Source organism: Schistocerca serialis, chromosome 5 (assembly GCF_023864345.2).
Source record: "Schistocerca serialis cubense isolate TAMUIC-IGC-003099 chromosome 5, iqSchSeri2.2, whole genome shotgun sequence".
Classification (NCBI taxonomy): domain Eukaryota; kingdom Metazoa; phylum Arthropoda; class Insecta; order Orthoptera; family Acrididae; genus Schistocerca; species Schistocerca serialis.
This window is the reverse complement of record NC_064642.1, coordinates 347,686,680-347,703,039: the sequence shown is the minus strand read 5'-3', so window position 1 is coordinate 347,703,039 and position 16,360 is coordinate 347,686,680. Positions and strand designations below refer to the sequence as shown.

At 39.8% G+C, this 16,360-nt stretch overlaps 1 protein-coding gene across 3 annotated transcripts in view; it reads left to right on the top strand.

The window, feature by feature from the left end:
- The window catches only part of LOC126481221 (tyrosine-protein phosphatase non-receptor type 23-like), a 158,706-nt gene extending 143,872 nt beyond the window's left edge, over positions 1-14,834 (top strand). Inside the window, exons 18-19 of one of the 3 annotated variants that reach the window (XM_050104824.1) lie at positions 8,773-8,919; positions 13,950-14,834. In XM_050104824.1, the coding sequence (XP_049960781.1) occupies positions 8,773-8,919; positions 13,950-14,299 (497 nt within the window). In that variant the 3' untranslated portion in view covers positions 14,300-14,834. The remainder of the gene's footprint in view (positions 1-8,772; positions 8,920-13,949) is intronic. The other 2 variants (XM_050104826.1, XM_050104825.1) reach the window with 2 other exon arrangements.
- The last annotated feature ends 1,526 nt before the right edge of the window (positions 14,835-16,360 follow it).

The following is a 16,360-nucleotide window of genomic DNA, read 5'->3' as shown; positions in this document are numbered from 1 at the left end:
ATTTCTTCATTTTTTGAGGCACACCTCAAAAGTGTCAGTTCATTAAAAAAAAAATAATTCAGAGATCAGCCTGTACATTAGCATTTTTTGAAATAGTGTGCAAGAACCCAAAGTCCATATAGTATTGTTGCTATCTTTCACTCTTGGTACAGTGGGTGAAATTCAGGAATCCTAAGTGAAACTGAAATAATTATGTAGAAACAAAATCAAACTATCAGTGTGCATCCTGTCATGAACAGAAGCTAAGCCAGCTCATTGCATGTGATCAGTGGCAGGAGAATTAATATGATGGCTTACTGTGGCAAACATTCTGACAACATTATGGGTGACACCCCAACAAAAACTAAAGTGCACATTGCACTCTCATTCTTCTGTTGTGAAACTTATCTAAATTCTTCTAGCAACTGTACATATTCTCCTGCATAAAAATGTGAAACTTCAGTGGCTCTCAGCATATCAAATAACATAGAGGATTGCAGCTGGGTAACATCCTAGACAACTGTCAGTATTTTAAAAGGTGAAACCCATCAGTTTGCAAGGCATAGATGTGACGAGAGGTTGCTGTGCATGGCAGTGTAAACCCTTAGTGAGTAGGGCTGTGCTGACACACAAACTAAAATATGGTGCACATACAAGTACACCACAGAACATAAACAGTCAGCACCATCACACAGCTAAAGATGACCACCAACAGACAATATCAGCAGTGAAAAACCAATGACAGGTCATCAAATATCCCTAACACTCTCCCACTAATGTTTAACCAATTCTAAGCAGAATTTCTTTATCTTGGCAATAATCAAATTACATATCTATGTTTGGTGATACAGCTCACAAGAAATCTTTGGATAGTGCAGCTTTACTCATGCCAGGAAAAGGTTTTAATTTGCACTAATGCCCAGACATTTTCCAGTTGTTGATTTTCAAGTTCTGTCAAACAGTTGCTTTTAAAGTGCTTTGTGATGTTTCCAAGGAGGTTAGGAGAGGATATTGTGTATTGACAAGGACATGTTAGTTAAAGAGCAATATTACAGCAGCAAAGAGGTCTGCTTTGCAATCTCTCATGGTGGAGCATGATGTTTTTATCTTACCTGCAGACAAAGGCATTGTTACAGCTCTGCTAGACAAGTGGATTATTAATTATGTGCATTTTGGTGTGCAGCCAAGTTGTTGGTTCAGTTTTTCTGCTTGATTGTATGACGACAACCCAATGACCTCCTTCAGGTGCTACACACTGTATTGTCATCTGTAATCCCTGCCTTTAACATGGAGGACAGATGCCACTAAATGTTAACTGAGGTAGCATCAAAGCCCCTAATGGCCCTATTTGCATGGAGACCTTGGCTCCCTTAGATTATTAGGTTATTTACCCCTGCCCAATGCATGTCATTAGCAGTTTTCTACTTTGTTGCCAAAACTCTACAACTCTCCAACTTTCTCACTTGGCATAACGTAATCATCTTTCTCATTTGGGTTTGGACCAGACAATGGCAAAAGACCTTGAAAAGCAGATATTCCTGCTATGTTAACATCACACACTGCATACAGTTGTGAAACTTGATATAAGGGCAGTATGTGAAAATATTTAGTGTAAACCTAAAGGCAGAAGCGCTGCATTGTTGACAGATAAACACACACAATGTACAGAGCTTTACTTTGCTAGTTTTTGGAATATAATTTCTTTCTCAAGCTACAGGAGAAAACAAACACACACACACACACACACACACACACACACAAACTCACTGACATGCACATGCCTGTCTCACTACATTGTGCTAATCTGACTGCCAGCTCTTTCTTGGCCCATGGTGAGTGTACCGCGGTGAGGTGGGGGTGCAGTGTGGGGTGGGGTGAGATGAGGGATGGAGAGAGGCAAGAGGCAAGGAGGATTTTGGGGGGAAGCGTCCAGCAGCTTGTGGAAGAGTGGGAAGCTGTCTGTGGGCTAGTTGGGGTGCACATAGAGGAGGCAGGTGACAGACAGCTGGGCACTCAATTATACAGACTGGGGCATGAGATGGCAGAACGCAACTAGCTGACACGTATTGGGTCAGGATAAAAGGAAAGGAGTGGTGTGTGTGTGTGTGTGTGTGTGTGTGTGTGTGTGTGTGTGTGTGTGTGTGTGTGTGTGTGTGTGTGTGCGCCCCCCCCCCTTCCCCCAATACCCTCTCTGCCTCCCGCCTCTCTCCTCACCCCACCCCACCACCCCACACTGCATCCCCATCTCTCCCCAGTACACTCACTATGGGCCAGGAAAGAGCTGGCAGTCAAATGAACCCAATGTAGGGAGACAGGTGTGTGTGCAGGGGAGGGGGGGGGGGAGTGCTTACATACACACACACACACACACACACACACACACACACACACACCTTTTTTGTGTGTATCTGTCGACAATGCAGCAATTCTGCCTTTAGGTAGATCGTCTCCTTTACTCCTAAAAAATTCATTATTCTCGACCAGAACTTTCTATACATTATTTAGGTGTTAATCATTTTCATCAGTGCAATGTCTCTGAAGGGAATGGAGAGGGGACAACTGTTGCTAATACCAGATAGTCTAAGCCATATACCTTACAGTAAGTTGCAGAGTGTAAGTTTAAATGCACCTACAAAAGTGTTGTTGTTATTGTCACATAGAAGACAGTGTAATTAGATGAATGACGAACACTGACTTGACTTAATGAAGGTTTATTCAGCACTTGCACATACAAGAGCGCGGAGCGAACTGCCTCCGGCCAGAACACATACAGTACATATACAGCTACAGCACATTCCAGTACAGTGATGCTTGACATTTGTGGATACTTCTAGAATGTACTCAAACCGAATATAGACAAATATATACATTAAAATTGTACAGTCCAGGTGAGTTTTGAACTCATGGCCCTCCATGCAACAGTTTAGTGTCATAACCACTACACTGCTACTCAGCTTCTTCTGTGACATTGCTCCCTCTTTAAAGAGAACAGCGTCTCGGTGTTACGTTGTCCTAGTCCGGGAATGAGTCATAGGTCCTGCATACTCCAACTCCTGATGACTGATGCTCGCCTTGACAATGATCATCTTAGAATTCTTTTGCCGCTACGCTCTTCATCACCTTTCCGCTTGTTGCCTGTCACTGGAGCTTTGAATTTACCCTGGGTTGCAGGACCCTTGTAGGGCTTCATTTGAAGGACATGGACCGTATCTCTGATTTGTCGTCGTCTTGTGTCAGGGTCGAAATCTTCAACTTAATAAGTAACATCAGACAACTGTCTTACAACCTTACAAGGTCCAAAGTAGCTCCTGAGGAGCTTGTCAGAGACACCAATCTTCCAAACAGGAGTGAAGATCCAGACGAGGTCACCAGGCTGGTAAATAACAGAGCAATGGCTCGCGTCATACCTTCGGCGATCGTTTTCTTGAGCCTGCAGTATGCGGAGTTGAGCTAACTGCTGAGCTTCCTCAACTCTGGTCAACACCTGGCCAATTTTGCTGTTGTTGGCGTCATCAGGATGTAACGGAAACACAGCGTCCATCGTCATAGTCGCCTCATGCCCATGCACCAGGAAAAAGGGTGTAAATCCCGTGGTGTCTTGTTTGGCGGTGTTGTAGGCAAACATCACAAAAGGTAGCACCTCATCCCAGTTGCTTTGCTCAACATTGATGAACATTGATAGCATGTTGGCCAAGGCATTCAGCTGTTCTTCAATTAACGGCTCAGCGTTTGTTATGCACATGCGTCTTGGAAGGATCTGTGGTTCTCGACAACAGTTAACTATCCACAATTCACCGAATCCATTCTTAAATGAGACGACAGAGTCTGAGATGACCAAGTTATTCTTCAGTGGTATGCTTCTCTTACATTCCACTACAAGCTCCATGGGTTGATGCATGGCATGACACATGACAGTTACCTTTCTAGTGCTGACTGCAGGAATGATTACTTCATCCAGCACACATAGTCTCCACACACTCGGATGAGTATCTTCCTGTCCATAGTATCTCATCTCGTCTAGCATAATCTTCTGAGCGACCACAATCTATAATTTCCTGAGAAGCATTCAAAAAGTACCATCTGAGAATGACGTCATGGCTACACTCTTGTAAGACAATAAATTCTAAGGACTGTGTATGGCCAGTTATACCCACACGAATGGTACATTTTCCTGTAGGTTTTACATATTTCCCATTAGCCACCTTCAGCAGTTACATTTTGCTGTTAACAAATACGGTTTTCTGCAACTGGCGCGGTACTTCTCCAAAATGACTGAATATGATGCTCCAGAGTCCACAAAAGCTAGCACTAGTCGGCCATCCATGAGAATATGGACGTAGTTTCCTATCATTTTTGTAGTGATCGACGGCAGAGGATTTTCTCTTCGGCGGCCTCACCTCCAAGGAAGGTCGCACCCTTTAGTTATCCAGGTTGTGGTGGCTAGGTGATCAGCTGGAGCTTCTAAACGGTGATGGAGACCTTTCTCAGCTTGTTGAGGAGCGTCCTCTCCAGCGGCTAGCTTGCTGTGGTGGTGACCTATGTTGTCCTGCACCCATATCTTCTTGTTCATCTTTGTCGTCCCAGATTTGGCATCATAAGATTGGTCTGCTGTCTTCTGGTGCGGGCGTTCTCAAATATCCGCTGCCTTTCTCGAGAATAGCACACCACATGTCCCTGTCATCCACTGTGGAAACATATTGGTTGGTTATCCTGGGTCCTCTAGACATCAGTCTTCCTTGGTGCCAAAACAGGTTCCTCATGCAGCATTGTAGGAATGTAACTTCACCTGGACTCAACGTTTTCATCATTTTAAAGTGAAATGAAGGATGAGAGATTGAATTCATTGTCTGTTCCACTTCCTCCCTTATGACCTCTTGAAGCATCTCGGTTTTTTGCTTGCCGTGCAATCAAAGTGCCTTCTGAACTTCCTCTCTCGCTATCTGACGAACACATGTGAAATCAGTTGCTTCCTCCACGACGTTTGGAAGCCGTTCAAACTTCTTGCATGTAATTCTTTTTTGATGCAGTGTCTCGATATATTGGCACCATTTTATGAAGTCATCTGCTGTCGAAACTTCCTTCAGGAATAGGGTTTGATACATGTTCTCAGCAAGGGCCATCATGAGATGTGGAACCTTATCTCCCTCCTTCATTCTAGGATTCACTATTTTCCACAGCTCCAAGACGTCTTGAATGTAGGATACTGTAGTTTCTCCTGGATGCTGTGTCCTGCACTTTAATTTATCTTCAGCCTTGCACTTCTGTCATCGTGTGTCACTGAAATACTTGTGCAATTCCACCTGGAATACTTCCCAGCTTGTGAACTTCTCTTTGTTCTCATACAATTGCTTGGCAATGCCCTCTAAGTAGAAAAATACATTCGCCAAACACACGGTCTCATCCCATTTGTTAAATTTGGCTATACGCTCATATACCTTAAGCCACTTGTTTGATCTTGGCCCAGCGTCACCAGAACTCGGAAGGATGTCTCATGTGGTGGCATGCCGTTGCTGTCATCGCGATGTCCTCTTCTTCTTTTTCTTCTGTCTCCAGTAGATTGCGATCTGTTGAATATGGCTCGAACTCGGGTTTCTCGCCACGTAAACGGCGGCTCTGTCATGGCCTGATGGGAGCCACTGTGTCGTCGATAATGTGCACTATCACAAGTTCCAATACCCAGCGCCTCCACCAGAATAATGTCACATAGAAGACAGTGTAGTTAGATGAATGATGAATACTAAATTCACTTAACGAAGGTTTATTCAGCACTTGCACATACAAGAGCACAGAGCGAACTGCCTCAGGTCAGAACACATACAATATATATACAGCTACAGAACATTCCAGTACAATGCTGCTTGACTGTTGTGGATACTTCTAGAATGTACTCGAACCGAATATAGAAATTAAAATTATACAGTCCAGGTGAGTTTTGAATTCGTGTCCCTCCATGCATAAGTTTAGTATCATAATCACTACACCACGGTGGTACTCGGCTTCTTCTGTGACACTATAATCATTACGGAATATAATGATACATTAATTTGTGTTTCACCCATTCGTTTGTTAATGTCAGAATTGTGTTCAGTGGTTGAAATAATCTTTGTACTTTGTTCTCTTCTTTTGATTTCTCATTTTGTTATTGTTTCCAAGTAAATGAAAGTGAATGCAATGAAAAGCAGCGTTGGTGCATTCTTGAAAACCATTTAAATATTATATTATGTAAATAAATAAGAGTCTCTCTGCTCAATAATTATAACTAATATTTTTACTTTGACAGCTTAAGATTGTACAAAATTTCCTTGGGAAGGGATATTGACAACTTTATTTACAGCTAAAAAAAATCAACAGTACCCCCTAGAAAAGCGGTTCCCAACCTTTCTCACATCATTATCCCTGAGTGCAGTCAGATATTAGTACCCCTCTCCACGTACCATCCTCAACATTATTATGTAATCAAAAGCGGTGGCCGTGCGGTTCTAGGCGCTTCAGTCCGGAACCGCGGGACTGCTACGGTCACAGGGTCGAATCCTGCCTCAGGCATGGATGTGTGTGATGTCCTTAGGTTAGTTTGGTTTAAGTAGTTCTAAGTTCTAGGGGACTGATGACCTAAGATGTTAAGTCCCATAGTGCTCAGAGCCATTTTGTAATCAAAACTGAGAATAAAAAAAGAATTTTGTTTGAACAGTTTCATTTTGAAAATGCCATACAGCAAAATAGTAGCCATTACGTAGTTACTATTGTGTTGTGCAGTCAATTTGTTCACTTATTGTTGCGGAGTGAGTGGTGAAGCTATTTATGGTCCATTGTAAACTACCTGCAACTAAGAGAAGGCATTTTCATGAGATATTTAAGCATATGTGAAATACATGTCTCAATTTTACTGCTGTAAATGGATGTTACAGAGTATGTGTAATGGGTGGACTACGTGAAGATGATGCCCATACATTCGCTTCACCTGCTGGAAACTCCAGTGCATTTTTTTACGTGTTAATTTTAACATTAGAAACAAAAAAATGTAAATGTTGGTAACTTGCAGTATCACAGCCTTACAGAATAGTGATAATAGTAATGATATTCCAAAAAATAATGTCAAACAATTGAAAACCCAGGATGGAATGCAACAGTATTGTGAAAAGGAAAATTACTACTCACCATATAGTGGAGATGCTGAGTCGCAGATAGGCTTAACAAAAAGACTACCACAAATAAAGCTTTCGGCCATTAAGGCCTTCATTAACCACACACGGGCGCGCGCACACACACACACACACACACACACACACACACACACACACACACACACACACACACACACACACAGGCAACTGAAACAACAAATAATGTCATTTTGTGTCGGAAATGCAATGAACCCTTTTGTGTTTATGCCTCAGAAAATTTCGTTTTATCCCTCAGGGGATTAATTAATGCCAGATTGGGAACCATTGCACTAGAATAAAGCTCCATATTATTGTGCAGCTATTTCAAGAATACATGTTTCACTTGATCAACAATTGCTGCCTGATAAAAGTATAAAAATTACTCTGGTATTGATGTTTTCCAATAAACCCTGTAAATAATTTCCCTGCTTGATGAAAATTTATAGCCATCCTGTAGTTGTGTATCTAATTACCGGTAATTACATTATTTAAACTGATTGCTCGTGTAAAATGCATTGTATATAATTAAAGTTGTTCTTACCCGTATTTCCGAATTATATAGTACTCATATAAAACACATTATATGTAACAAAAATGGCCTGTCTTATTTTTCAGATTGTATTTGCTATTTCTGTTCTATGTAAGGTGTGTACCTTGTGAATTTTAGTAGCGACAGTGAAGTTATTAGTTATGGGTGCTAACTATTAACTAATGAGGGGGATGTTGGATAATGTGTAGTTACTGCCTCAGGCAGTCAAACGTAATTGACGTGGTCTTTTTCAAGAAATATCCTGACATTTTATCATGAGTATTTGTTCAACAAATAAACAAAGTTGTTTTATTTGGTGTTGGAAATGGAAAACTTAACACACAACTTGATGTTGCCTCATTGCTCCACCACCATTTTCCGATGAGTGTCAGACTCATACTGTTATGTTTTTGGCGGGGACCCCTGCCACAGCAATGCTAGTGCTTTGATCTTTTACATTGCTGTTGTTGAAACTTCAAAGATCATAACACCACAACATGCCACAAGATAGCAGTGCAGTTTGGAATTTCACACAAGCAGTCCTAATGGAACTGGGAAACAGTGTGTGTTTACCCACATGTAACTGAGTCTGCTGAACAGGTATATGCTTTGGTTCTCAGTTATAAAATGCAGCACGATATGTGAGTTCTAGTTGGAAATATACCTGGACATATTGGGAGGTGGTTTGGCAAATGATGTTTGTGATCTGAGTTTTCTTTTAGTGTTTCATAGTTTTAGCCTATTCCCTTAAGAATGTGTAAAACAACCATTGTTTTAGTGGCAGTAGCTAAGATGGTTTGCATTAGAGGCTTTCCGCAAAAAATAATTAAATGTTGTAAGTTTGCAACAGCTTACCTATGAAGTAATGGAAAATAATATTTCCATTACCCAAGTGCAAACTTTTGTAATGCTACTCTCATCTGGGGCATTTAATTACTTTTTGCAACCTGCCTTTTTTATGTGGTTTGGACATTAAAAGATGGCCAACACTGCAAAATGTAGCAGATTTCATTAGTCTTTTATATTCCAGTAACAGTATTTCCTGTATACACAGTAGTGATTATCATGCTTTATTCATAACTTAGCTTTACATATTGCTCTCAGGGGGAATCCTGACAAGTTGTTCAACATTTGAGGACAAGCGCAGCCGAGGGGGAAAGTGCCATACACGACATCCTTCGGAAGACTTCCTGCTCGGGCCACCCACTGCTCTTAGCCAGCTACAATCAGGACTCGAGAAAATGGGGTTAGGTAGCTTCTACTCTGTACCTGCTTTAGCCCCTGCTAACTTTCCTTGCTTGCTTAGCTGCAGTCATTTAGAGTACATCATTAGATACGACCATGCTTTACATTTCACTGAATGGGAGGAAACCGAAATGCACAGGCGATAACGTGACTTAAAGAGAGCATGATTGCAATTATATAATGCATTTTTTTAAAATAGAGACTATGAAATAACATTAGTGTGTGGTAGATCAGTAACTTAAGAACTCTCTCTCTCTCTCTCTCTCTCTCTCTCTCTCTCTCTCTCTCTCTGTGTGTGTGTGTGTGTGTGTGTGTGTGTGTGTGTGTGTGTGTTTTTTCTTCATCTGTTTTAGCATGCACATGGACAATTAAGTGCTCATGGAAGTGTGTGAGCAGGTGTCTGCACACATTTGCTCTTTGTTGTCACATGCATTCATTGTTTATACAGGGTGAGGCAGCTGAGTCATAACACCCTTTGTATATCCCCAACTGTAATAGATACAAAGATGCCGTTTGGACAGAGAATGGCAGGAACAGGGGCTACTTGAATACATCACATTTCATGTTTGTGCTATTTTTTATTACAGAGATATGAGGCCATCTTTGGTTTTTTTTTAAATGGAACCCTATGTTAAATTTTAACATAACATGGTGGACTTAAAACGATGGTTTCAAATATCATAACATTTAGGCAAATAGTTTTTGAGACACAGATATGTTCTCGTATCGTGTTCGTCCTTTGAAGCGGCGTTGTCCAATGCAGCCTTTCCTGTTGTGTAGAGTACATTGTAAGCATCGCGAATCCATCCTTACACAATCACGCCCATTTACCCAACAATAGTAATATATACTGCGATATTTTGTGCAAAAATTAATTCTGATGTCACCTAAATATTATCAGTTATTTGAAAACTGTGATACCAAAATAATAGACAACATACAGTATTAAAATACTACAAGGTGTTAATACATTTTAAGTAAATACAAATATAAATGAGGAGGCCCTTATTGGTCACAATTATTTCGTATGTGTTTGTTTTTTATTTGAAAATATTTACTATTGATCACAATACAAATCAAATACACATAAAGATGCAAAATACATACTGTACATGATACAAAATTTTACTGAAGCATGTGTTCAAACTGCTTCCCCCTCTGCTGCAATGCACATTTGTAGTCGCCGTTCGAAGGATTTGTGAACAGCTGCGAAGGTGTCACGTGAGATATCAGCACACGCTTCGGTGATACATTGCTTCATATCGTCTGGCGTAGTCGGTATTTGAGCGTACACTTTATGTTTGATTGCTCGCCACAGAAAAAAATCAAGAGGGGTCAGGAGACTGGGCTGGCCACTTCACTTCAGCATGTCGTCCTATCCAACATTCCGGGAACTTTTAATTTAAAAGCTCTGTAGCCACGCGGGAAGATTGAGCAGGACAGCTAACATGTTAGAACCACATGCACTGACCCGTAGTTATGGTACCTCTTCCAGCAAAATGAGCAGAATGTTTCACAGGAACTGTGCGTAGTTATTGCCATTTAGTATACCTGGAATGACGTACGGCCCCACAATGACATTTCCGACGATGCCAGACCACACGTTAACACTCCACGGTTGCTGATGCTGTACCTGTCGAAGCCAGTGAGGGTTCTCTATTGACCATTAATGCATATTACGCAAATTCAAATTACCATGGTTAGTGAAAGTCGCTTCATCAGTAAAAAGCACCCATTGAAAAAACATTGGACGCTCGGAATCAGAATACAGCTCTCCACGTCACTTTATTGCTCTAACAGCATTTCTTCTGCTTTCACCATACAATAGAAGCATATCTAACTTTTCTTCATTGGTGTACATGTCTGCTCCAAGAAACTGTGACGGAAATGCGATGTCTCATTACCCCAGCAGCACATTTATACCCTTCTCCCCAGCTATCTCGTGTGTCACCTTGCGACATTATCGAGAAGCAGGAAAACAATGCCTTCCCCATTAAGTTCCTCAGTGGTCAACAGGAAAGGTCACATTGGACAGCGCCGCTCCGAAGGACGAATACGATATGGGAACATATTGGTGTCCCAAAAACTATTCGCATAAATATTATGATATACACATATTTGAAACCATCTTTTTAAGCCCATCATGTTATGCTAAAATTTAACATAAGGTTCCGTTTAAGAAAATCAAAGATGGCCTCATATCTCTGTAATAAAAAATAGCACAAACATGAAATGTGATGTATTCAAGTAGCCACTGTCCCTGCCATTCACTGTCCAAACGGCATCTTTGTATCTATTATGGATGGGGAGATAAAGGGGTGTTATGACTTAGCTGCTTCACCCTGTTTACTGCTAACTCAATATGATCAGATAATCTTTCACGAATGTTATAACAGGAATATTCTTTGCCACTTGAGGTTTTTGTCACATTCTGCTGGAATTCATTCTAGTATAGAATTAAATTAATTATATTGTAATTTTCATCTAGGGTATAATGCCGAGGTGAGTAGTTATCTTTCACAGCCAACTGTGTGACATAAAAAAGCAAGTCAATCTGAGGCTTTCGGGATAAAGGAGGAATATGAGGGTAAGAAAAAGATGTGTTAACATTGCCAACCACAGAACACCTCCAGGTTCAGAAGTGTTAAGTCCATCTGCCCCTTTTATGTAATTTATTTTGATCTACTGTAGCCTTCTGTGGTGGTAAACAAAAATTATATTTTGGACAGAGATTTTTATATTACTTTCAGAGCTCCTTGTCTCTTTGCATAATTGTATCTTGGAACTGATGATGTGGTTCTGTGGATGCTCTTGTCATTAAGTAAGAAATGTTTTTTTTCAAACTTCTGAGGATATGATGAAAGTTTCTGTGTCAGAATAATTGTGAAACGTATGCAAATATTTGAAAGTGAAATTGGTACTGTAGAGGCAACTGCTTGTGATGTGTTCATCTTTGTTTCTTTTGAACATTCTGTGCAATTTTGAAAACAACTATTTTAATGAATGCGGATACTTTTCTTTGTTGCAGTAGAACCCATGAGTAGGTACCATCGGTGTCATGTTTTGAAACATTTGCAGGAACTACTGTAGGGATTTCGATATGGTTTACTATGATACTCAGACTTAACACAAACAAATTTTCAGGCATAGATACTTAGTGCTGCCCATGCAAAACCAGGACAAGTTGCTAGTTTTGGTCATAAGTACTTTTCCTTGAGTTACATTATACAAATGAAGATGGATCACTGCTTGTCAAATAAAAGAGATGCTGAGCAGCAAAAAAGGCAATTTGGTAAGTTGTGATATGCCATTTATGAGGTGTACCGGAAAGTAAACATCAGTTTGGAAAAAAAAAGTCATAAAAACATTTTTGAAATGAAAGTTTATTTTTATGAGAGAGAGAATTTCTTACACTCTACATAGTTGCCACCATTGTTGAGACATTTGTCATAGCAGAAACCAGGTTTTCTATGCTCTCTTTGTAGAAGGGATGTTGCCAGTGAAGGCAGCCACTGCTGAACACTTTTTTTTTTTTTTTTTTTTTTTTTGCATCATTTTCTGATTACAGATATTAGGTTCCTTCCCAGAGGTGAAGCTGTCAATGTGGCAATGTGGTATGATACTGTGAAACACTTAGAAAACTTCACTGTAAAATTCAGAATAAATTGTGTGGAATGCTCAAATAAGACATTGTTTTGCTTCATCACAATGCGCATGGTGTCACTCAAAACCTTATTCAGCAATTCGGTTGGAAGCAGTTCAATCACCCTCCGTGCAGCCCTGATATCGCACCTTCTGACTAACATTTGATCTTCAATTTGAACCGTGATCTAGGAGGAAGCTACTCTGGCAGTAGTGATGATGCAAGAAACAGCATTCAGCAGTGGCGGTCTTCACTAATGGCACCTTTCTATGAAGAGGGCATAGAAAAGTTGGCGTCCTGCTGTGGCAAATGTCACAGCAATGGTGACAACTGCATAGAAAATAGTTTAAGAAATTCTCTTTCTTATAAAAACAAATGTTCGTGTGATAAAAATGATTATATGAGGTTTTTTTTTTCCAAACGGTACTTACTTTCAGGCACGCCTTGTGTATATTGCGCTCCATCTTGAATTTTCTATAGATCTTTATTTCCCTGAAATTACAGGATGCAATGTTAAACATATTTTTAAAAAGGTTGCCTCCTGAAGAATGAAGGATGAAAACAGTGGTGCTGTCAATTTCAACATTTCACAAATGTTTGCACTATTTTGGGAGGGAAAAGACCCATGTTCTGCTGGGTGTTGAAAACTGTTAATACTGTAAAACCCTAACTATATAAGGCCCAGTTTATATGGTTTTGGGGATTAACAGAGCCAGTCATTAATTTCAGTAAAAAATTAATACAACTACCAAATATTTTCGTGAAAATTGAATTGGAATGCTCCATCTTCCAGTGCATGACTTTTTTTCCTTCCACTATCGTGTTCATGCTTTTGAAAAACAAATGATAAATATTTTATTGGTTAGGTGCATTTGCTCATTTTCATTGGCAGCAAGGTCTGTTCATTAGTTTTATTTCTTCTAACAAAACAGATGGCTTCACAGCCCAGTGACTCTTTGTAATGCATTCTCTTCAGGGTGCTTTGTTTTCTTTGCAAGAATACATGGTCACCTTTCTTCTTGCTGTAGCAATTTTCAGTTTTGAAGGTTTTTGTTAAATCTTTCTATGAATTGTGAGAGTTGCAGGAAATGTGGTTGATGGTTTCTGCTGTCAGGAAAAATAAATTAGGGTGAGAGGTTGTATGGTTGACAAGCAGCCCTGTATGAATGGACTGGTCAAATTTCTATGCAGATACATTATATAAGCCGATTGGCTGCTGATTTCATGTACTTGTTGCATAATGTGGATAATATCCTGTAGTAAGCATTCTTGTTACCAAGCAGAAAGTAAATGCAACTTAGATAACAGGATATTTGCTTGTTTCTCATATGTCTGTAGAGTTTAACTGCATGGTTCATATTTTGATCTACTCAAATTTTGTATTGTGTTTCAGATGCAGCAAAACAACAACAAGAAACTGAAGAGAATGAGAATCCATATGTTGCTGAAAGAAAAGTTCCTCTTAGCAGTGCTGGCAGTAGCGTTGATAATTCTTGTAATTCTTCTGGTCGCACCTCCCCCTTGGTCTCTCCACCGTCTCCTTCATCAACACCGTTCTTCTTGATTGATCCTGCTCGATTCAACTTAAAGCCAGATGCTTCTGGGACAAAGATGCGCAGGAGGTATTCACGTGAAAATTTTAAAGTGAAATCAAAAGATGTAACAGAATTGGACATTGGGAAAGATATGTCAGATGATCCACTGAGCAAGATAGATCCACTGTGGCCTCTAAAACGACAGTAAAACAATAGTTCCACGGCTTTAAAAGCTGTTACAAAGCCTGATAATGTTTATATTTTGTATTTATCTAGTCAGTTATAGTATGTAGGCAATATTTTAGGTACAAATCATGGTTTTTGGAACTAACTATGATTTATTTTTATCTAGGCAGGCTGTAGAAATTATTTTAATGTGATAGTTTATAAATACGCTATTCTGATTTTATTGTTTCACTAATATTTGTACTTCCTCAGTGACTTTGCATGGAAAGAGAGAACAGTCACTTACGGCATGGACTATTTTTCCCCCCAAAAAAAAGGTAAAAAAGGAAAGAAAGCTGTCTCTTTCTTTAAATTGTAGAGTTATTCCTTATCCTAACAACGTATCCTGGTATCTTTGCAAAAATATTGTTTGCATCATCCTGATCTGTCAGGAGAACGATACAAGCTGGGGCCACAGGTTTAATACTTTATGTTGTTTAAGGCTGGAGTTTGTAAAAGGCTGTAAAAGTATTTTTTCGCTGTCACAAATGAAATTAAAACATCTAATGTTGTTACTATTTTTGGTTTAATTATTAAGTGTATTTACTTGGTAGATACAACTCAGTGCATGTTAGTTAGAATAGTACAGAGTTATTTGGAAATGGCTGGGTTAGATCAGATCACAAATCAGATGGCACAGAGGAGTCCTTTGATAAACAAGGTGGACAAGGGGGGAACTTCAGGAGTATTCTGAGAAAATGTTTGTTTCAGAGGCGATACAAACTGCAAATCACGTAAATGCTAAAACAATCAGAAGATCTCAAAGAGTGTTAACTCTCAAGTTGGAATTTCAACAATGTAAGGAAAAGAGTAGATTGCTACTCACCATAAACACAACACAATGAGTTGACGACAGGCAGATTGAAGAGACTGTTACACATTTAGCTTCAGCCAAAGCCTTCCTCAAATCTGCAGCAGTTCAAACCGGAATGCATTCCTGTTTGAGATGGAGGTGTGCTTGCTTATGTGAAAGAATATGTGTGTGTGTGTGTGTGTGTGTGTGTGTGTGTGTGTGTGTGTGTGTGTGTTTTGGCTTTGGCCGATAGCTAAATGCGTAACGGTTTGTCAGACGAACTTCTTAACAGACATTCATCAGATTAGTGCTACTTCAAATTTACAAATTACTGTTTACCTGTGAATGTGCGCAATTTTAAAGCAAGCTGCTTTTAAAGCAACAACACAAAAATTTACACTGCACAAAAACATTTATTCGCCCATGTTGAAATAGATAAGATCATTTGGTACGCATTTCCTGAGTGAGTGCACAATGGGTTGAATTTTCAAAATATTGTGAGTGCATATTTAAAAACCAGGGTGAACTGTTGCAGTTGTTGGGCATTGTGGTCATGATTTCCTGTAAAGCTCAGTGACTCTTAACTGCCCATAGAATATTGCTCTTGTTGTGCTTTCTCACTGTTGTTTAAAAAGAGAGTAAGATAGGGGAAAAAGACGAATAGGAATCTGTAGCTGGAACACTAGGCTGATATCTAGATGCAACATGGATACATGTACTTTCTTATTGTCTGTGAGTTTAAAGCTGCCAAAATTGTAACAAATCCAACCAGGACAATATACACAGTCTTAGCATAAACTGTTCATGTGAGTATTAGTAGCAAACTCTTGTACAACCAGATTGAAGAACAAAACTTTGCTAATGAGCTATAGCCACCAAGGATTCCCAAGTCTTTGAACGATGTGCCACCCCCTCCCTCCCTCCCTCCCTCACACACACACACACACACACACACACACACACACACCTCTTCGAGCACAGACGTGTGACAAGGGACTAAAGAAAGAAAGAAAGAATAATATTATACTCACAGGCAAATGAGCTAGACTGGGTTGAGGAAACAACTTTATCCTAAATTCTAGCAATCAAAGGGCCTACATGTTCAATATGCTTAGAACCCACAATTATTTGGCAGCTATCAAATTTACTCACACACATCTTGCTATCATGTGATTGAAGTTATGCCAGCAGCAATATAATGTCTGACATCACTGTCACATGACAAATCAAACTTTTGCATTGAATATGGCA